The sequence below is a fragment of the Phlebotomus papatasi genome, chromosome 2 (assembly GCF_024763615.1).
Source record: "Phlebotomus papatasi isolate M1 chromosome 2, Ppap_2.1, whole genome shotgun sequence".
NCBI lineage: Eukaryota > Metazoa > Arthropoda > Insecta > Diptera > Psychodidae > Phlebotomus > Phlebotomus papatasi.
Window position 1 is genome coordinate 55,453,925 of NC_077223.1, and position 23,620 is coordinate 55,477,544.

The 23,620-nt window shown below is 34.2% G+C and overlaps 2 protein-coding genes across 6 annotated transcripts in view; one reads left to right on the forward strand and one right to left on the reverse strand.

Moving 5' to 3' along the window:
• The first annotated feature begins 577 nt into the window (after positions 1 to 577).
• LOC129801767 (microspherule protein 1) lies at positions 578 to 5,875 on the forward strand. 2 transcript variants are annotated; one of them, XM_055847078.1, is made up of 5 exons: positions 578 to 622; positions 695 to 826; positions 900 to 1,536; positions 4,965 to 5,597; positions 5,662 to 5,875. In XM_055847078.1, the coding sequence occupies exons 2-5, from the start codon at positions 756 to 758 to the stop codon at positions 5,752 to 5,754; spliced, it is 1,434 nt and encodes a 477-aa protein (XP_055703053.1). In that variant the 5' UTR covers positions 578 to 622; positions 695 to 755; the 3' UTR covers positions 5,755 to 5,875. The 2 variants fall into 2 exon arrangements, with proteins under 2 accessions (XP_055703053.1, XP_055703051.1); XM_055847076.1 differs by having other exon boundaries at positions 580 to 622; positions 4,965 to 5,875.
• Positions 5,774 to 23,620, reverse strand: part of LOC129801763 (WD repeat-containing protein 7) — a 40,916-nt gene continuing 23,069 nt past the window's right edge. For all 4 annotated transcript variants that reach the window (XM_055847073.1, XM_055847071.1, XM_055847070.1 and 1 more), the window contains 3 exons: positions 17,384 to 18,121; positions 9,786 to 10,934; positions 5,774 to 6,120 (listed from right to left, as the gene is read on the reverse strand). In XM_055847073.1, the coding sequence (XP_055703048.1) occupies positions 5,948 to 6,120; positions 9,786 to 10,934; positions 17,384 to 18,121 (2,060 nt within the window). In that variant the 3' untranslated portion in view covers positions 5,774 to 5,947. The remainder of the gene's footprint in view (positions 6,121 to 9,785; positions 10,935 to 17,383; positions 18,122 to 23,620) is intronic.

The window sequence follows — 23,620 nt, forward strand, 5'->3', positions numbered from 1 at the left end:
AATTCCCATAATTATTCATATTTCATACATATTTCCCAATTCAATATTTCCCATAATTCTTCTCAATAATTTGCAAAAACACTTTCAATTTGTTCTTTTAAGGCTTTTATACACTAACAATCAAGAAAATTACATCTGCAGAACGTCAAACTGCCATATAAAATGCATATGGCAGCTACTGCCACTTGGTCCTTCCGAGTGCAGTTTTTTGTTTTTGCAATATATTTACATTAATATTTAATTTTTATTAAAAATTTTATAACGAAAAAATAGCCAGATAAATTCTGCACGCATTCAATCGGGTCTCCAGGCGAAATAATATATTCTTCACTATAAAGAATAAAATTGAAAATTAAATTGGCAGCGGCTGCCACTAGGGTCCTTCCAAGTGTTAAACGTGAAAATTGTCAATAAAATTTTTCGCCTGATTGAAAAAGAGCCGATTGAGCGAGAGCGAGAGTCTACTACTCTATACTTCTACTGTTATATGGAAAATGTCCGTGGAATTTATCAAGAAAAATACTGGAAAATTCCGAGGATTTTGTCGCTACTGGTTCTTATATCGCTACGTTTTGCTATAGGGCAAGCGTCATTGTACGTCATTTTTCTGACTAGAGATTTGGTTAAAATTGGTTGGCTATATGGACCCGAGTGAGTCCGACAGCCTTACATAAAACAGAAGAAGAAGAAGAAGGTTAAAATTGGTGTTTTTCGTGATTGTATTACAATAATTTGCATTTGGATTTCCTTTTATTATGGATCATATTGGAGGAGACTTTGTTGGAAGTCCAATTATATCTGATGCAATTGATCAGAAGAGGCGCAGGTAGGAGAAAAATGTTAATTGAAACTAGTTCTAGAAGATAACCTTCAAATTTTTCCTTAAATCATCGATACAGCTCTTCTCGGTCAATTAAACGCAAGAGATTTGACGATGAAATTGTTGAATATAGCTTGGGACTTACACCAACCCAAATAAATCGCGTAGCTCGTACTCGGACGCAGTCCCAGTCTTTTATTGTGCCAACAACATCAAGTTGCACGGAAATAGTGCCATCACTTATATCCGTGGTGACTCCGGTGGCTAGTGTTGCAGCCCCTATTTCCCAGATGGTAACATCAGTGGCGAATACTGTAACTACTACACCTCAAGTTGCATCTAGGGAATATCTACCAAGTGGATCAATGGAGAAAAAGCGTAGTCTTAAGAGCTCCAAGAAAAATCGACGTTCCCGTGGCACTCATCAGGTGTCTACGAAAGATCTGGGTCGATGGAAGCCCATTGATGATCTGGCACTCATAATTGGCATTCAACAGACCAATGATCTCAAGATGGTTCACCGAGGTACAAAATTTTCGTGTAAGTTCACGGTGCAGGAACTTCAGGCTCGCTGGTATTCACTTCTCTATGAAGAATCTATCTCACGTATTGCCGTAGCTGCTATGAGAAATCTCCATCCAGAATTAGTGGAAAACGTACAAAGTAAAGCTCTTTATACAACGCAGGAAGAGGATATGTTGGCAACTATTAAGAGCGTAATTAACATATTTTTAACATTAATTTTATTTCTAAGGTAGCATATTAAACTAAAGAAAATAATCCCTAGATAAGTATTGTGATTTTAAATATGAAATTCTTTAGTTTTAATTATTTTATCATTAAGCGCTACAAGAATATCAGTTTTTCGTTTTTATCAATTTTTTTTTAGATGTGATTCATTCTAATCACATCTATTGTATTCCTCGGATTTTCTCAAAGTGCTCCGATCGAGCTGAAATTCATAGAGTATATGTTTTGAACATCCCTGATGCCGAAAATCATAAGCCGGCAATTTCGGGTCTGGCTGCCGTCCGGCCGTCCGTAGTACGCAATATTTCTGGTTTGGATAGAGATATCTTCATAATTCTTTTTTTAAATAAATCTACGCGAGCGTACGACGATTTCTGTGCTATTATTTTTTTTGAAAAACCGGTTCTAAACTGGTTAAAAATCACGTTTTGTAGTTTATCTCGAAATCTAAGCATGCGATTTTGAATTTATTTATGTTTATCTTGTAGTCCAGAAAATTTAGACCAATTTAAAAAAAAAAGAAATTAAGACATTCGTCGAACGGTTCTCGAGATATTTCACTTTAAATTTTTCGGAACTTTGGACGGCACAGTTTGACCGGAGGTTTTGCTGATCACCTAAATTGAAATAATTTAAATTTTAAATACCCAAAATAAACTATAAAATTAAAAATATGAATTCATCGTACAGTAGACTCTCGCTCAATCGGCTCTTTTTCAATCGGGCGAAGAATTTTGTTGACAATTTTCACGTTTAATTATGAAGATAATTTGTTCAAATTCGCTGTAGTTCTTCCTATTTTATCGTGATTCTTTATAATTGACCTCTTTTTGTGGAATTTACAAAGGCTTTGACGTTCAATTCTATAGCTAAACCGGATGACATTTTACCCCATATTCCCGATTGAGAGAGAGTCTACTGTATTTAGATTTCCTACACAAACGTAGAAGTTTCAATATTAAATTGAATAGTCTTACAATTTGTGAAATGTAAAAACAGCCAGTGATAAGTCTAGATCAGCTTATAGAGGTGTGATTCCTTCGTTGCAAATTCGGATTTTGGCAAACTTGAACGATATTTATACATAAATAATGCAAATTTCGTTTAAATTGTATGTAACTTATTATCGTTATTAATGAGGAAAATTGGATGAGAAATGCATAAAAGTGTCTGATAATCTTTAAAGTAGATTATCTCGGAAACTATGTGAGATAGAGGCCTCAAATATTACGTCCATTTAGAGCCCATTTGAGGCTTGTTATGTGCAAGATTTCACTTGAAAATGAAAAAAATTGGGTGAGAAACGCATAATAGTGTCTGAAAATCTTTAAAGTTGATTATCTCGGAAATTATGAGAGATAGAGGCCTCAAACTTTACATTCATTGAGAACCTCTGTCAGCGACCCGAGAAAATCGCTCCCCGCGAAAAAATCCGCGCCCCGCGAAGATCCGCGAAAGACATCGCAGATCGTGAATTGTATACGCCACCTTACAAATCCTCGAATATAGACTCACTATGTAGAGAAGGAGAGTGAGAGAGTGCTAGGGGAGACCGGGGAGGTTTGGGACACCTTTTCATGTTTTGACTTTGAGACACTATTCCAAAAAACCACGATAGTGTATTACAATTCTATGCGGTATATAGGATACTTATGGATATTGACTTTATAAAAAGTACTCGATAGAACTTGGAAAACGACTGAGTTTTCTTGGAGAAGATAAAACATTTTACTTGACGCTTTGTCCCAAACCTCCCCGATTTGGGGCAGTATGGGACGCAAAAGGGGATATTTGGGACGCATTTTTTCTCGCATAATTTGCATTACTGGAGCACGTTAATTAATTTTAAATACTAGATTAAAAATATTTCTGATAGAAATAAAAATGTTTCATCTTTTATTTCATACTTAGAAATTAATATCAATTTTATTTGTACAGTAGAGTCATTTATTGCCAATCAATTATTTAAAGTATTTTCTTCTTATTTTCCATCTACCTTTCTTTTCTTTTTTTTTATTCTAAATATTGCAATCATGATCATCAAATTCATCAAGCGAGTAGATTTTCTTGCAATTTAAAGTTTTGAACTCATTGACGGATTCTTGTTTGATTTTACGACAACTGCATTGTACCTGTTTTCTCATTATTTCTCTGAATTAGCTCTCACCTTGCCTTTTCTGGAGAATTTGTGAGAAATGTAGAGTAATATTATTAGATAAATTTTCGAAAAAAATAGTTTTTATCGAGATTGGACAAAGGTCGAATATCCTCTGAGAAGGAATTATTGATTCCCAAGATATTGATGGTTTAATTGTCTCTGTATTTAGAGACATCTGCTCCACTGGTAAAGTTTTCCCAAGAGGGAGATTTTCAGTAAAAACTGGGCATTAATTTCCATTTTGACAATAAAAAATTGCACGCCACCTACAATCTTGTCGAAAATCAACGTCCCATTCATCCCCTTTCAAGTGTCCCAAACATCCCCGCGTGTAGTTTTGGTATTTAAAATCTTAATGTAAAAAAAGAGCGTATAATCTCTGAAACCTTTATAAAAACATATTCCCAGATTACACTGCTACTTAAAGAGATAAAAAGTTTTGATTATATATCGCTGATATAAAATACAAAGAGGAAAATTAAGACGTCAAAATATACGATTTTTAACAATTTTTAAAAAAATGTTCATAGAATTAAAACAATAAAACTGAGAATATCCATTCTTTTAGTCAAGATACATCTTAATATTGCCTACGATTGAGTAGTGGTTAAATCCCATTTATTTAAAAAATTAATTGAAAAAATCACCTTGTCCCACACTACCCCTGTCCCAAACCTCCCCGGTCTCCCCTATATATATGGTGAAAGCTTGTCCGACGCCGCGCTTCTCCCGCTTTTTTCCCGCCTGACGCTAATAGCAAATATTCTTAAAATTGAAATCTTTAAAGTGAAATATCTCGAGAACCGTTCGACGAATGTCTTAATTTCTTTTTTTTAAATCGGTCTAAATTTTCTGGACTACAACATAAACATAAAAAAATCAAAATCGCATCCTTAGATTTCGAGATAAACTACAAAACGTGATTTTTAACCGGTTTAGAACTGGTTTTTCAAAAAACTAATAGCACAGAAATTGTCATACGCGCACGTAGATATATTTAAAAAAAATTATAAAGATATCTCTATCCTAACCAGAAATATTGCGTACTACGGACGGCCGGACGGCAGCCGTACCCGAAATTGCCGGCTTATGATTTTCGGCATCAGGGATGTTCAAAACATATACCCTGTGAATTTCAGCTCGATCGGAGCACTTTGAGAAAATCCGAAGATTACAATAGGTGTGATTAGAAGGAATCACACCTAAAAATAAACTACAATTTTATCTGTCTTATAGAATACTTCACCTACGCTTGAAACATTTCAAGAATTATTGGACAAGAACCCCGCTGTTTTCTACCCAGCACGTACTGCAAAATCCCTACAGAGCCATTGGAGTTTGATGAAACAATATACTCTATTGCCGGATCAAATAATTCATCCGCCTAGTCGAGAATCCATGACGTTTTCAGATACTGAAGAACTCATTAATGACACTGAACTCGTGGATCTCAAGGATGAAACACTTGAGATCGAGCTTGCGCTAGCTGACCGACGCAATAAACGTGAAATTCGTCATCTTGAAAATGAATTATCCCGTTGGACGGTTCTTGTGGATTCTTTGGCTGGAATTGGATTTACGCCGGAATTCGACAAAGAAACTCCAGCTGTCCTTCGTGGACGTTTGGTAAGATATCTGATGCGTTCCCGTGAAATAACAGTTGGACGATGTACAAAAGATTTCATCGTGGATGTGGACCTTAAGCTCGAAGGACCTGCACACAAAGTATCTCGTAAGCAGGCTACCATCAAGTTACGCAGTAACGGTGACTTTTTTATGACGAACGAGGGTAAACGAGCCATTTATGTGGATGGAAGTCCTTTGTTAACAGGAGCTAAAACTCGTCTCAACAATAACAGCGTCATTGAGGTAATTCTATATTTTTTATCGTTTAGGAGGTTTTTCAAAAAATTAAATATTTCTATCATCCTAGCTCTGTGGCCTGAGGTTGATCTTTCTAATCAACTACGATCTTATTAATGCTATTCGCCAGGAGAGTGCTAAAATGAACATCCCTCTAACGTAGCAACGAAATTTAAATGGCATTTTTTAAACATAACATTTATTTTTTTATTTTGCTACAATTAGCATAAACACTGAGAATAAAATATAATTTTCCAAATAAAACAATATACTTTTAGCATCCATGTTGGATTTTTTTTTTCATTAACGACGTGAATTACTGTAGAGAATATTGAAGTGAAGATTAAATAATTAATTTAGACATTGAAGCGTGTTTCTGATCCGTCTGCTAGCATTAGAGTCACAGTGCGATTATTAATCCAGATAAGTTTAGCTAGGCGCATTGGATTCAGCCGAGATACGTCAGGAATTGGAGCTGTTGAGTAGCCTTTAATGCATCGTGTTTGACTCTGACCGAGTCCGAACATGCCTACGGTAAAAATAAATCAAATATATTTAAGACAAATTGAGATTTCTGATTGAGTACCTTGATAACACTGCAATTGAAATTAAAGTGAATGGAATGTTGAATTAAAAAGAGTTAAAATGGCAAGGTTCATACATATAACTCAATAATTTCTTAATAATGTCTTACACTCAAGGATCATTTTAGATTTTGAGAAAAAAATGTATGAAATTTATTCATATTCTTAGATACTAATGGGTTGATTTAGTAAATATTGCTTATTGCTCATCTCATGGGCGTACCCATTAATGGGCATATGACAGCTGCCCCCCTCCCATTAGGAGCAAAAAATAAAAGAAAAAAAAACAGATGTAGGATAAATGTCCTCATTCAAAACCATTTCCAGACGCTTTAACTTTGACAGAAGATTCAACACATTAAGTTCATCTTTCTTCTGAAGAGACTTACATAAATTTGCTCCTCGACTCTTCTAGAATGTTAATGTTTAGAGAAAATTCTTTTGATATAATTTGAAAGCTTCTTAAATACAAGAAAAATACGCTAGTTAAATATCCTTCTATTGGAATCAAATTTATCCAAATGGAGACAAGGAAAAGTTTCCAATTGGAGACAAACAGTGTAAGTAAAACCGCCACGAAAGGCTTCCAAAACCTTGTTGAGTTGCTCCTGAGTGAAAGATTTATTCTTATTCCTGGTCTTTTCTCCTTTCTCATCTAAAACAATAAGAAAATTTCTTATTGTTTTATATATTAATTTTTTTTATTACTAATTTTACTGATCAAATTTAATTTTTTACGGTAGGGTAAATTAAGCTAATTCAAAACCTGCTCCAAATGCAAATTTTTCGCTACTCCAAATGGAAACGTCATTGTTTTCATGATAAATACAGTACTTAATATTTATATATTTTCTATATCATAGTTTCATTATTTAGTTAATTTTGCTCCAAATAAAGCGAAAATCCATTCATATTCACAAATTTTAATTTGTTGATTTATCAGAAATATTAAAAGTGTACCTTTTCACCATCGAATTTTTCATCGATTGACCATGTTTTCCAATGAAAAACACAATAAGGTGACCGTTGTTTATTCATTTTATTTAACATTTATGTCATATTTCTGGCTAATTTTAGTTAAATTAAGTGCTAATTTTTATTGTTAACGGTACGTGAAGTTTTCAAATGAAATAATTACCTATTTCGTGAACAAAAAGGGTTTTTCTAAAGTGTCTGCAAATGCTTCAATAGGAAACTCCGTAAATATGATTGTTTAGACAGATTTTTTTTATTGTTTTAGATGGGAAAGGTGAAAAGACCAGGAATAAGAACAAACCCTGCATTCAGGAGCAACTCAGCAAGGTTTTGGAAGCTTTTCGTCGTGATTTCACTTACACTGTTTGTCTCCAATTAGAAACTTTCCCTTGTCTCCATTTCGATTAATATGTTTCCAACAGAAGCATTTTACGCTCGCGTATTTTTCTTGTATTTAAGAAGTTTTCAAATTATATCCAAAAAAAAAAAATCACTAAACAGTAAGAATCTAGAAGAGTCAAGGAGCACATTTATGTAATTCTCTTCAGACAAAAGGGACAGATAATCCTAACCGGCTTATGTAGGTGAGATTCTTAATGTGAGCTAACTCGGAATGCATGCAAATTCGATTTAGAGCTGAAGTTGGGGTACGCCATTCAGTTATCTTGAATCAAATTCGTGAAATTATACAAATTTTGTATTTAAACCAAAATATCAAAGATTTGGATGGAGTCACAGAAAAGTGATATATGGGTGAAATGTAGACCAGAATGTTCTCTATAATTTTGCTGTAGAACTTGATCTCATCGATTAATCAGAAGCCGAGATAATCGAGGTTGTTTGTTTCTGAACTCGTTTTTTCGGCCAGAGCGCCCCAAGTGTTCATTTGATGAACTTCAACTATATCAAAGAATTGTTGTATTTTGTGAGACTTTCCATTTAAAACCCTATTTTAAGAATTTTTGAGTTATTTAATTTAGAAAATTGTAAAATCTTTTTAAAAATAGCGCCCCTAGCGGTGGTTTTATGAACTTGTGATGTTAGAAGGGGAAGTGGCATTTCATGAGAGCTTTCCAAAAAGCCCTCACTTAAGTTTGGTATTGATGGAAAGCCCTAAGACCCAGGTATAACATACTAAAATTTGAGCCCGATTGCTGGCATAGGGGCTGAGCTATTGAGAAAACAAAAAAAAGGGGTATTCAAAATGGCGGAAGGAGGGGGTGGGGTGGGGGGTGGGGGGTCAATGCACCAAGTTGCAATTTTCACCCGATATATAACCTTTGCCGAAAACCGCAAGTCGGTATCTCTTTTAGTTTAGGAGCTATTAAGCTCCAAAGAGCGGCCGGCCGGCCGGGAACGTAAGTTAGCCACATAGGGTAAGTGTGCCAAATTTCGGCATAGTAGCATGCAAGCGGCAAAGTCTCAAGTTAGAAATGTAACATTTTTAATACAAATTCATTTTTTTTATTTCTTTTTAAGGCGTGTTGCTTGGAACCTTGTAGACGGTTTATCGTCTTTATTTACTCTAAAATCATTCTTAATAAATTTTAAAATGAATAAAAATGTAGACATTGCATTGGTGTCCTATTTCGGCCACCTTCATTCTCATACTTCGGGAATTCTTCTAATGTCTATTTCATATCATCTGGTTTGTCAAAGCTACATTTTTTGTTATTCTTTTGTATTGTATAATCTTTAGAGTAAGTAAAAATTAAAAATTCATGGAAATTCGAGGAACAAAATATGTGGCCGGAATTGCAAGCTGGCCAGAATTTGGCACACTTACCCTATATATTCGTGATCAGGAAGTGGCGAAACACATTTTGGCAAAGTTTGAGCACGATCGGACGACATGAAACTTTGTTAGGATTATAGTAGGTGAGATTATTAAGAATCTCACCTAATATGAACGCGTCTGGAAATGATTTTGAATTAGGACATTTACCCTAGCTTAGAAAATTGAAAACGAAAATCTTTTTTTATTAATAACGCCCCCAGAGGCGCCTTCGCGAACTTTCGCTGTAGAAGAAGATGTGGTATTTTGCGAGATCTTTTTAAAATGCTTCCATTGATGAAATTCGAATACTTTAGAACTGGAGGTAGTCATTTAATGGGGAGTCAAGAGCCTTGAGTTTTTTTTTTAATCGAAAATTCTAAGGCCCACATACTAAAATTCAGGGGGGTGACATTAGCTCTGAAAAATGCGACCGATTTTAGTGTAAATTTTTCCCTGTTTTCGTACACATTTCACGAGATATCTCCAAAACTACATAGGTTGCCAATTTTGGGTTTACGGTTGCCTATTCTATATTAAATTGTCTTTTATTTTGTATTACTATTATTTGCTAATTTATTCTACACTGACAGAAAACAGCTAATAAACCCAAAAGTTTTTTCGGCGCGCTAGAAACTTATGAGAAACATAGGAAATGTCATGCCCCTGCTAAAATTTGAGCCCGATCGTGGCTCATTCTGGGTATCAAAAGGGAGTTTTCTAAAAAAAATATTGAATTGTGATTTGTTTTCAAAAACCAGATCCCTAAAATTATAGCAAAATTTTTGTCAAAAAAAAGAAAAATGATGAAACATCGTAGGTATATTGATTAATTTCAATTTAAATCAAAAAGTTACATACCTGTACTTGTCTGCCAGAAGGACAATCTATTATCGCCAGAGGCATAACTTACGAGAAATTTGCCATCGGGACTAAAAGCGAGCGCTGTGACTGGATTAGTATGAGCCGGTATCATCTGACACTTATTGTGTCTCAATTCATAAATGGCCAAATGACCATTGCTGGCTCCCACAGCAATGCGTCGTGTTGCAAAGCAATGTGATACCTGATTGAATTTGCAAATAGCCGGAAAGAGGTCCTGAAGATGTTTATTCTTCATCTCATTGCCATCAAGGCAATGCAGCGTGATATCCATTACTTCAACAAGCAAATTAGCAATATCTGTCTGCATCTTATCTATCAGCATCTCCACACACTGAAGTATTTCACGTTTAGCCCGATACAATACAGATTGTGTTAATGGGGTACTGAGTGTTTGGGCATTCTGCTGAAGAGTATTGTATCGGGCTACCTCACGTGCCATTGTAGTAATAAATGCCGCTGGACGTGCCGTAGCAATCAATCGTAGAGCATGCCGTGCTGTTCGACAAGCATCTGCTTGTGGTGTTAGTGGAAGCTTATAGTTGAGACTGGGAATAAGACGACTTGAATCACAGCACATCTCCAATAATCCCAATAACACCTTGCTGACATCCAAATAGGGTTCCCAAACTGTAAATCCACGACCAATTAGATCAATTGCTGCACGCCTTAGAGGCGTAAATGCCGGCAATTTAGGAGTTGCTGGAGCTAATAGCAAATGTGTCAATGCCATGGATGTAAGTCGAGCCAAATTGTTATTGCCAATCCCAAAGCCCTCTACCACTGAACTCTTTCGTCTCTGGTCAGTTACACGTTTTGTTTGTTGCTGCTTTTCACCACCATCAATAGAAATGTCCTGACCAAATTCTGCTCCAATTACACCAAGTAAAATTACAGCACATGCCTGTTTGCGCTTTAACTCAGCCAAAGATGATGGTTTCTTTCTAATCACTTCTTCTTCCTCCTCCTCAAATTCCTCCTCTACCTGTTCCTGATTCACATTTGGTGCCATTCCACCCAATTGTGATGGGTTTACTTGACTAGGAGTCATAGGTTGTTGAACAATTGGTTCCTGTTGTGTGTAGAGAGGAAGAAATTGCGCCCAATTTTCCACAAGTTGTTTTCGACCTTCAAAAAAAAAACAATAGCCAGAATTATCAAGGGCGTACCCAGGATTTCGGTTAGGGGGCTAAATCTAAAATTTCTCGGCGGGTGGAGAGGGGGCTACGCAATTTTTATTTTGAAAACAAAAACGTAAAAAATAAAATGGGATAACAAAGCTGATTCTACTTTTCTCCATAGATTAGCCTATGCCCAATTTGTAAGCAGGGGCGCAACAACGGAGAGGGGCAGGGGTACATTGCCCTCCCCCCCTAACCTGCCTTTGCCCCCCCCCCCACTGAGAAGGCCAATCTCTGTTTCAAAATTTGCTAAAATTGTCCATTGTTCTTCTTTAAAATCAAAACTCGGTAAAGTATTGCCATATTTTTGTGACAAAATAAGAAAAACATACTACTCCCTCCGTTCCGAAATAAGTCGTACGTTTGGGAAAAATTTTTGTTCCGAAATAAGTCATACGTTTGGGAAAAAATAGGATTTAGGGAAAGTTTGTTGGTAAATGTTTTGTGTATCAACAATTATCTCTTGTAAAGAACTATTGCTAATGTCCAGTACTAAAATTGGGGTCCAGTCTTGATGGTAAGTTGAGGAACGAATGTCTTAAAAATGTCTTATTTTTGGCGTTTTATTTTCAATCTAAAATAGGTGCAGAATGGTGAGAGATACAGACTTGGGACCTTCGAGGGACCCCCCATAAGTTGATCCTGGGACCATTAATATGTCCTTTATTTTGACCACACCCCTCCCCTTCCCCTCTAAAATCATGTTTTTTGGGATTGCTCGAAAACACGTCGTGCGATTTTTTTCTTCAATTCTGGATATGTTTTAGAGAAACATATAAATGATCCCAGGGTCAACTTATGGGGGGTCCGCTGAAGGTCCCAAGTCCCTATCTCTCACCATTTTGCTTCCAGATATTCGAACACATAAAAAAGGATGTTCTTTTTATTGCTCATTCTGCAAAATTTGAGCAATAAAAAATGTCATATCGGTAATAACTGTTGAGTTCTACTTGTGCATACTAAAAATTAAGAACAAATTCTAGCCTGTAATGTTAATCACAGTCCATCTTGTAGTAATTAACTATCTACCGGAGCTCTTTGAAGAAAAAGCGAAAAATCGACAATTTCATTATATCGAATCCTCAACATACCATCGTGATAGGATCCCCATATTATCCCTGAACATGGATATAGATATTTGCAAATAAGAAAAACATTCTCTGAAACTATTCCTTAATCCCTAATTTTTCCCCAAACGTACGACTTATTTCGGAACGGAGGGAGTAGTTATTTGGTATTCATGTAGTATTGATCTTTAAAAATATACTATTTTTCAAGTTTCAAAGCAATATATCAATAAAAATTATAAGTTTATGAATTCGAGAGCGCCTTTGTAAAATATATCCAAAACAAAACTTTTTCAAATTTGCCTCTGTGGTTAAACACTTCTTTTAAATATAAAGGCATCTACACATTATTGGGTGCAATTTTCGTCAAAAATCGCATTTTTGACAGAATTTTTACGTTTCTATCTACAGCACTGCAAGCACTTTCCTTCAAAAACGCATTTTTTTTTTAAGGAAAAAAAATGTTTAGAGTTCATAAGGAGCAATTTTCGTCGAAAGCTGTTCTATTAACAGATTTTTTGTATATTTCTTCCTGGAGGAAATACTATAAATTCTTTAAAATAAAACAATTTTTGACATAAATTACAGCCAGTGTAGAGACACCTTAAGAAACAGTTTCTTGGCTGATCGATTTTCTTTCAAAACCATTCAAGGAAATATTTATTAAACGATAAAGTGAAAAGGCGTATTGTTTTACTATTTCACGACAATATTTTTGAATGAAAATTGATTTTTTTAATTCATTAAAAATTATACAAATGGTAATTTTTATTTAATATTTTAGTTCATATCTAGTAAAAATTTTGATAATATTTAATTTTTTCAGAGCAACTCGATCTGTCAAGTATTTTTCTTCATCATCGCAATAATCAAATATCATAATTTTTGCATCTATTTACTCTTAAAAGAATTTGATATATATTTTTTAAATGTAAATTAAAAGTCTATACAAGATTCATCAATAGATTTTAACTTTGAGTAGTACAATAGAAAATCAAGAAAAACATATTTTTGCAATTTGAAACCAGGATCAACCCTTAACACTAAACCTACCAACCGTTTTTGGTCGTTTTTTGGTAAAATGATAAAACGCGGTAGGGTAAGATACTCAATAAATTTGCCTCGGAAAAGAGCAAAAAATTAAAATTTAAACACTGAAAAATATATTACATGCATATTTTAAGAAATTCATAAAGTTTGATAGTGACATAGTACCGTTTAAATTTGTGTTAATTTTAAACCGGTCAATTTGCCCGGGTTTTGGTAGGTTTAGTGTTAAACATTTATGAAGCCTCTTGGTTTCGTTGTTTTTTATTAAAAACGATTTTTGAAAACTTATGTCTTATTATTTGTGAAAGTATTTTCGAAAATACAGAGACGAAAGCCAAGGACTGCCGAGTAAATTTTCACGCACTTGAGCGAACATCAAAAACTTTGAGGTACGTGATTTCGAGTTTTTCTCTAGTTTTTCTTGGTTTAAATATAAAACAAACTTATAAAAATCGAAAATTATTTTAATTTTTCTTATAAGAATTACCAGACACACATTTCACGTTAATTAGGGAGTGCTGCGACAAAATGCTCTAGTGAAGTACTTTAGACAGCCATTTTGTAATATTTTTTTTCGAAAAAAATAAAGACTTGATCGTGTCCTCGTATGAAAAATCGCGTAAAACCAAAAAAGAAAACAGTTAATTTTTGGTCTCCTAATTTAGACTCCCCCTAATGCATTGTGAATTAAGGGGGGAGTGTCAATTAGAAGGCCGAAACTTAGCTGTTTTTCGGATTTTTTCTTTGGAGGAGAACGAAACGGTCAAGATTCTCGAATTTTTCTTGAGTGCCTCGTCGCACTACTCCCTTATTTTAGGAAAATCTGCAGATCGTAATTTTTATCTGAGAAAAAAAAATCAATTTCCATTAGTGTATTTCATAGCTAAACTAAGAAAACCCGAAGAAAATCATTAAATCGGAATTTTTTTCAAGATTTTTGAAAAAAGTTATACGTTTTTGGGACAAAATTTTGACTTTCACATGCTCTAAAGAACATGAAGAATAAGTTTTCATCAATTCTTTTAGTTCAACTAGAAGAGAATTTAATGCTAAAGAGAATAAGCCTTTATTCATTTCATTTGGTCTATAACATTTTTTTTAATCTTTCCTGCACATTCGACAAAATTTTAAAAATGAGAAGTAGAGAAAACACGTCTCAAATTTTTGGATGTGCACTCGAGCGCATGCTATTCTGATCGGCGCTCATTTGCTTTCGGTTCTGTTACTTCGAATGTACTTCGAATAAGTTTCTGAAATATATATGGTATATTCTAAGATAGTTTATCTATCTATTTAAACAATAAAAAATATAGACCACTTTTGATCTTCTAATTTACACTCCTCCCTTATGGTCGCTATACACTAGAGAAATTTATGTTCATATTGGAGCAAATTCCCTACGCTTGTGTAGGAAAAACTCTTTAATATGGACATAAATATCTGTAGTGTGTAGAGGCCATTAAGGATGAGTATATTTTCAAAAATTTGAAAAGTAAAAAAAAATTTTTGCCCCCCGTGAGCAAATTTCGTTCCTACGGCCCTGTTTGTAAGTATTGATAAGGTGCGATCGTCAGTGTTCCTCGGGCCAGTGCCTTGTTTCCCATATTATTGGCCAAAATTAAATCAATTTTTAGAAATGATTCGCCACTCTTTATCAATAAACTACAGTAAGTAAGGCATTCCCTTTAGTTCATATTTTAATCTATAAAACCAACTAACCGTGCTATACCTGATTAAATTCTTTTCGATTCGTAAAAAGAACTCGGTGCATTTTTACTATTACACCTATCTTAATTTATTTCTGATAATAAACGCGCAAATTTTTATAGGGTAAAGTGGTACAAGTTGGACAGGGTTTTTTTCTTGATAAAGGACAATGGGCAAAAGTGGTCTATAGTGCGACCACCAATGAGATCTATGTCATTGAATAGGCCTTGGTATAGGTAACAACTTTTGTTTCGGGACCAAAGTTCTAAACCGTGGGGGAAAAGTTCTAGAGCAAAAAAAAAACTATTTTCATAGAAGAAAAATAATCTCTTATATGAAATGTTCGCATTTATACAAACTTTTTTTTAAGAAATATATAACTTACAACATAAAATGTATTAAATGACTGCATATTCTCGAAAAGGACATAAAATCATATGCCTTTACAATGCATAACGTGCGTAGCAGGACATGGAAACATGACGGCACAAAGTCAAAACTTTAAACCTTATATTTCAGAGATTTATTTACCGAATTTAATCAATGAATACTCAATCGAAAGGTCTCGAAAAATCCTACAAAATGGCGGTATAGATAGTTTCACAAGTCGACTGCAAGGGGCGCTCCAGGTCATCACAGTTTTCAAATAATAATAAAAGTGTTAAGTTTCGAATCTCATCTGCTAACAGGGAATAATGGATTTTTTAAGGTCAAATGAATCTACTCTGAGTAATCGTTAGGTTTTTAACGAAAAGTAAGTTTTTTCAATAAATGTTTCCGACAATCAGGTCCTAAAGGCCGAATTTTTAATATTATTACATAAAAAGGTCAAAAAATATAGTTTAAATGTTATACTTTTATATGCCTAAGAGCTTGAATTATATAAAATTTTTATTATGTTGAGAACAAACTTGCTTTCTTCTCAATAACAGTATATGGTAAATTGTTGGTGCCAAAAAAACGATTTTTAGAGGACTCAAGGACGACTTTTATAAAACAAATTCTCCGTGGCTTTTTAGATTTTCGTTATAAATCCTTAAATATCTTTTAATTCTGTGAAAAAGATTACGTGACAACTTCCTTCTTTTCGAAAAATAAATTAGTGAAATTACGTTATAAAAAGAAAGCAAAAATAATTACGAAGTATTTGCCCATTTTTACACTTTTTTAATTTTTCAATGTAGTGCAGTGGGGCCAACAGCCTTGCCTTGCCCCCTCCCTCCATTGGGCTTTTAATTGTTTTTGAGTTTTTATAAGCTTCTTTTTGTATTGACACTGTACAAACGAGCAGTAAAACATCAAATTTGAGAAGTGACTAAATTTACAATTTTCAAAATGAATTTTCAAAGTGAATTTTCATGAAAGTTTCGATATTTTATGGATAGAAAAATTAAGCTCATTTTTGAAAAGATTTTTAGTTTTTTACTGATCAAACTTAATTTCTTTTGTTGACCAAATATATTTTTTTTACTTCTCATTTGTTTTTGTCTTCTTTGACGCTTCTAGGGGGGGGGCAGCTGCCCCCCTGCCCCTAGCTAGGTACGCCCATGAGAATTATTCTTTCAGTTTTCTAATAATTGTGAAAAAAAATGTTTTCTTATGTAAAAGAATCATAGGGGAGACTGGGGCACATGTAAACATTTTCGATAGATGCGAATTTGAGGTGATTTTCCAAGCACACAGTGATTTTTTGGAAAATCTTTCTTAGCTCATGTTTTACCTTTGGGTATAGGCAATACATCGAGGGAAATGCGAATACTGGAAAACAATTGAGTTTTCCATAAAAATAAAATTTGTGTCACTGTGCATTTCTCTCTTTTCACAAAATACCTGGGGTAGAAGTAAACACTTTCTGGGGAGGATGTAAACACCTTTTTTCCCACGCTTGAAATTAACTTTGCACCACTTTCGATTATTTTAATTACTTAAGAGATATATAAAAACTGTATATTTTTCAAAAAATCACGACACTTTTTACAAAGAATAATTAAAATAGCAAAAAAACTAAAAGCATGCATATCAAAGACATTTTTCAATGGATTTTCCCCATATTTTGATATCATGTGACTTCTTATTGAAAAAAGCAAACGAAAAATTTCTCACCATGAAATGCAATACCAATGCCATTTATTCTACACGCGCGACATCTACAATTACGGGGAAATTGCCTGTTTACATCTACCCCAAATGCTGTTTTCTGATTAATTATTAATCCTTTTAAAATAATGAAAATCTCAATTTCTCTAGTAAATGCATTAATATAATCCTAAGAGATGTAAGAAAGAACTGGTATTACTACATTTCGATTATTTTACACAGTTTTTAATTTCCAGGTGGAAATCCAAATGACCAAAATAATCGAAATATCAACATTTTCGGGAAAAATGATTTTTATTTTTAAAGTATTAGGATTTGTTTTGACCAATTCATCTGTGGACATACATCCCCATGGTATCTATGAATGCATATGGATTTTATCCTCTGGAGTCTTAAAATTAATGAAAAAATCACAGTGTTTACAACTACCCCTGTTTACTACTACCCCAGTTCCCCCTAGTAGAATAAAATGTACCTTTCTTTCCCATTCTGCCCAGTTCACCAAGCAAAATTTGCTGAGCAGCTTCGCGAATTTCAATGCAATGATGTTGCCAACGCCTAGCCATCATTTCAACTTGAGGTCTCTTAAAGTTTCTCGGTTCAAGGGCATCAATTTTGTCAGGCAAAAGGAAACAATGGTGTGTCGACAAAAGACTCCACCCTTGTTTAATCTGTGCTTGTTGTTGAGTATACATTTCCTCATGTTCATCCTCTGTTGTCCAAGATGCTGAAGCACGTGTCGCTTGCCTGTGAAGTTTTTTTGTTCGCTCCGTTTCTGGAAGGAAACTAGCCATATTCATGGACATTAGCGTATTGGACATGGCCACCATTGCCAAAAGATGATTGGATGTGAGAGTTGTACTTAGCTCCCAGTGAAGACGAGCAGTAAAGAGTTTAGTAAGTGTATCTAAACGAATCTGATCCGCTAATGCTGCTTGTGTGGAAACAGGCAAAATTGATTCTGTAGCTGCTGGAAGGACAATTGTATTTTGCCATGTTGGCAGCATGAGACTCATGTAACCACCCTTTGATAGTACTCCATATGAAACCGGCACCATTGGACGCAAGAGTCCTAGTTGACTTTCGCATACTTTGTCCAAATGTGGGTCTAAACCCCATGAATGTATAAGAGACAGTAGTAACTGTGCTACTTCCATTACGTGTGTTGCTTCCATTCGTGGTGGAGCCTTTTTGTTTGTCTCCCCGACACCATCTGCATGAAGATTGTATAATTAGGTAGAATAAACGAGCAAGTGAAAAATCTAAAACAAAATATTTACATATCTGAATGATTGCAAAAGACAATAGGGTAAGGGCTCATAATTTTGGACAGTCTGCTTATAAGCATCGATGTTTGAAGTGCGATATTTTCAATACTAATTGACATTTCTTGTTAATCTACTCTTTTCAGAAGGATTGTTTAGAAACTTGGCAAGCTATTTATCGTCTTATTTTTACTAAAATTAGTTTTAATACGTTTAAAAATGAATTGATATATAGAGGTGAATTTGGCTCTTATTTTGGACAACTTGTTTATTAATTTGGCCAATTTGTCTGTAAATTTGGACAGCTAATCCGCCTCAATAGGATGCCCATTGTTCTTCATTTCATGAACCAATCTTACCAAGTCCTCTTCCTGTTCATGTAAGCGAAACGTAGAATGTCACAAGAAGCCCGGAAACTTTCCATATCATTCATTGAAGTGAGTTGACTTCGGTACTCCAAGTACGTGCGGATTCCCTCATTCCCTGTTCTTTCCGGGAGCCTTTCAAGGCATTTCTCGCTACATCTCTTTCGCAGAGATGATGCTCCTTTGTTTCTCCAGGCTTTTGTCCAACTTAGTCATCACAAAAGCTAAAACTTCACGAAATTTCGTGAGAAAAACACCTGTCCAAAATAAGGAGTATCACCTCATGGACCATCTAAACGGGGGGATTTTATTTCGAAACCGCCATTTTGAAACAAAATTCCCCCACTGAGCTTTAGGCCGGTGCATTTTTGCCTATCTTTTGGCTCTTAAAATCTCCCTCTTCAGAAGCTCCATTTGTTTATGTTCGAATATTTTGACATTTCAAGCGATTTTAAATCTTTTTTTTTAATATTTCAAGAGATGTTTTTCTCGTGAACTATTTTCAAAGTTCAAGAATCGAAAAGCTGGTGAAATAGGAACACGATATCGATCACTCTTCTGAATGTATCGTTTAATCTTCATTAGAATTTGGTCGAATTGTTAAATATACATCATTAAATAGAAATAAAGAAATAGTTAAAGAGAATAAAGTTGATTTATAGAAAAATAAAAACTTTGGATATTTCCTTAATTTAGCAACAATGTTGGCATAAAATCCTGCGGTTTTGATATAGAAGATGGGGATGGATGCCCTATCTCCTCTTTCTTATAAAGTGTTCGTTACCAGGCATAAATATTAACTTTACCATTCTTTAATAAATTCTTTGATTGTAAAATACTTTGTGATTGACGTTCGAAACGTTTCGAAATAAAATAGAAAGTCTTTCAGACTATCTATTTTAGTTAGAGCACACTTGGAGAATTTATAACAGAGGGTGGAGAAAATTTATCTCAGGAATGAACCACTAGGAGAGATTTCCCGAGACTCACCGGTGCATAGCACAGTGGGGTGCATTTCGAAATCCCCCCGTATAGAAGACGCCTCACTGGTGAATGTCTTAGAAAATTTCCCATTTTTCACACGAAAAATCTAATTCGCAAGGAAAATAGCAATTCAGGTCAAATGTACAAATCACCACTAACGTGAATCAACACAATTTTCAATGAATATTCAATATTATCACTGAAAAACAGCGAAGGAACATTGTTAGTCCTTCACCACAGCTAAATAAGACTGAAGTAAACACAAAGTTCTGTCATATTTCTCGTAAGCAATTGCTCACACTGAATTTTCAACAAAGCAATTTCAACTCAAATCATATTCAAAATTTAACGTATTTAGTGTCAAAATCTTCCAAAAAGAACTTACATAGAATTCATTATTCATCAAATATTGGAATAAAAATTGATCATTTTAATCAATTTATTTTTAGTGTCCAATGTTATCCTCAAAGTGTCCAAAATAAGAAACTGGACAAAATTATGAGCCTTTCCCCTATATAGCACAATATAAATATGTTTAATCGTGAATACGATAAGTTACAATTAAAGTCAATTTTAAATTGGAATTAAGACACCTCTTTGACAAATGAGTAAATACAGTGAGCGAAATTCAAATAGGGACGTACTTATAAGTGTGTGTTGTGGGTGGTCTGTAAGTCGGATCGACCTAATATTCTTTTGTATAATATAGGCCTATCCAACAAGGCTTTTTATGGTAGTGACCCACGCGCAATTGCGTTCGTGCGTGCACACCAGCCAAATATCAAATTTTTAGGTGATTTTTGAGCGAAATTCAAATAGGGACGATGCCGATTTTTTAAATAAAAGTGAAACAAATCAGATCAATGAGAATTATTTTAATATTGTGGACTTTATATCTTATTCTTCGTGCCAATAAAATTTCTTATAGCCCTATTTAAGACCAAATCATGAAGAATTTCTTACCTAATTAGCATTACTGAGAGCATCAGGTCCTCCACTGTCACTACTGTATGATACTGCTTAACTCTTGCATTAATTTATATTGCAATGATGCCTCATAGATTTTCATTGAAATTTAGAAAGGCAGAAATTACTGAATAAACCAAAATTTGCAGTTTTTTACCTGGAACCAGTTCATTAAAAGACTTTCTTCATGAATTTCCCTCATAATTCTGCTGGAAAATGGCATTACCACTAGTTTAGACTTCTGAAAATGGTACCCGTGCATCTTCAATTGGTATTCAACACTTTTGAGATATCATTCTATTGGTCACCCGACAGATTCATGTCTTTTTCTAAAGTGAAAAAGCCGCCCAAGTCATCACAGTTGCACAACCGAAGTTTTTGCTCTGTATGTTATATCAATAATATTTAAAACAATTTCACTCATTCAGTTTAAACTTCTTTTGATCGGAAAAAAGTAAGTTTATTCCAATTTTTATCCATTGAGATATATTTTTCTGCAAATGGTAGACGAGCTTTAATGACGTTTTAGTCATTTTATGTAAATACACGAAACCGTTGAATCACCACTAAAATTATATCTGAAAAGTATTCAATATTATTTGAAGATGCACAGGTGGCATTTTCCGAAGTTTAAACTCGTGGTAATATCAAATTCCAGCAGAATAGTTCGGGAATTCACGAAGAAAGTCTTGTAATGAAATGGTTTCAGGACAAAAAACTACACATTTTGTATTAGTCAGATGATTTACCTAGCCCAAATCATATTGAAAATCTCTAAGGCATCATTGCAAGATAATTTAACGCAGAAGTTAAGTAGTATCCGACCGTGGGGAACGTAGATGAACTCAAGAACGCTATCAGTAGCGCATGGCGCTAATTAAGCAAGAAACTCTTCATGAATTGGTCTTAAGTGTAGCTAAAAGACCTTATTTCTGGCATAAAGAATAAGAGATCAAGTCCACAATATTAAAATAATTCTCATTGATCTGATTTGTTTCACTTTTATTTAAAAAATCGGCATCGTCCCTATTTGAATTTCGCTCAAAAATCACCTAAAAATTTGATATTTGGCTGGCGTTCACGCACGAACGCAATTGCGCTGGGTCACTACCATAAAAAGTCTTGTTGGATAGGCCTATATTATACAAAAAAATATTAGGTCGATCCGACTTACAGACCACCCACACCACACACTTATAAGTCCGTCCCTATTTGAATTTCGCTCACTGTAATTAACCCTTTAAAAGACACCCTTTACTGACCATAAATCAACAATAAAAATGAAACCGATAACAAATTCAATGAAATGTCTTAAATCTAGCTTTAGACAATCCAATAGTCTTTTGCCTCTACGGACAATAGGGACAAAAAAAACCTAAAATTGAAATAATTTTTCTGACGATACCTACACTGAGAAAAAAAGAGGGTGCGATTAACATTTTTTCCTCATAACTTTAACACTTTTTAGTTGTAAAAATATATCAACATTTTTTTAATGTTAATTTTACACCTTATTAAGGGTAAAATTAACATGAAAAATGATACTTTTAGTACCCAATACACCTAAAAAGGGTAATATTTACACCGATTTTGGATCAATACTGCAGGGTAATATTAACATTTCCGGAATGTTATTTTAACTTTTTAGCATTTCTCTCAGTGCAGTGTATGAATGATAATTTTCACTCTAATGAAATATATTATACATAGGTTAATTCCTATTCCCAAAAATTTTTTGTTTAAAAAAAAAATGGAAATATAAGAAAATAATAAAAATCATTCATAAATGCGATAATTTGAAAATTCATCATTTTTGAGTTTAAATACATATTAACTACATTGCAAATAGTTGGAGATTTCCAAAAAATATTCTACATTCCTACAACCTTCTACTTTGCGATTACGCATAAACATTAGAAAGAAATTACTTAGCCATGAAAAATTATTCTCTCTATAGGTCACGTGTGACCCAATCGTTCTTAACACTTCGTAGAACCCTAACTAAAAGTGTCACGGATGGACCAAGTGACAGCCGCTGCCACTTATCGGATTTTACATAATGTTTTAATATTTTTACATATATTTTAACATTCGGAGCCTCAGTCAGTTCTTTTCTGGTGTCTGAATCAGAAATTTTATCTCCTTGGGTACTGTATCTAAAGATTTTTAAACATTCGATGTTTTCATCTTTATCAGAATCATGGAGTCAGGGAAAGTTGTGTGCCTTTTAATACGGCAGCCTTTGAATTTTTAATTTTTCTCTTATTTTTCAAAGCAAAAATTCTACTTTATGAACAATAGTTAATACTATTAACTATTTTCCATTAACTTCACTTAACAAAATGGAATTTTAGCTTTGGGAAATAAGAGAAAAATTGAAGCATTCTGATTTTGACGCATTTAAAGGTAGGTATGTCACTTTTCCCTATATTTCATCTCAATAATTAGCAAAAACACTTTCAAACTGTTCTTTTAGGGCTTTTAAACATTAATAATCAAGAAAATAACATCTGCAGAACGTCAAACCCTCATATAAAATGCATATGGCAGCAACTGCCACTTGGTCCTTCCGAGTGCAGTTTTTTGTTTTTGCAATATATTTACATTAATATTTAATTTTTATTAAAACTTTTATAACGAAAAAATAGCCAGATAAATTCTGCACACATTCAATCAGGCCTCCAGGCGAAATGATACAGTAGACTCTCACTCAATCGGCTCTTTTTCAATCGGGCATCAAATTTTGTTGACAGTTTTCACGCTTAATTATGAAGCTGATTTGCTCAAATTCGCTGTAGTTCTTCCTATTTTATCGTGATTCTTTATAATTGAGCACTTTTTGTGGAATTTACAAAGACTTTGACGCCAAAATCTATCTCTAAACCGGATGACATTTTGCCCCATATTCACGATTGAGAGAGAGTCTACTGTATATTCTTCACTATAAAAAATAACATTGTAAACTAAATTGGAAGCGGCTGCCATTAGGGTCCATCCAAGTGTTAAAGGGTTAATGGGTGAATGCTGCATGCGGCAAAATTTATTAAATTGTGATTCTTAATTTTTTGGAGCTCACAGAGGCAAAATTGAACATATCCTATGGCTAAAGCATAGGATATGTTCAATTTCCCT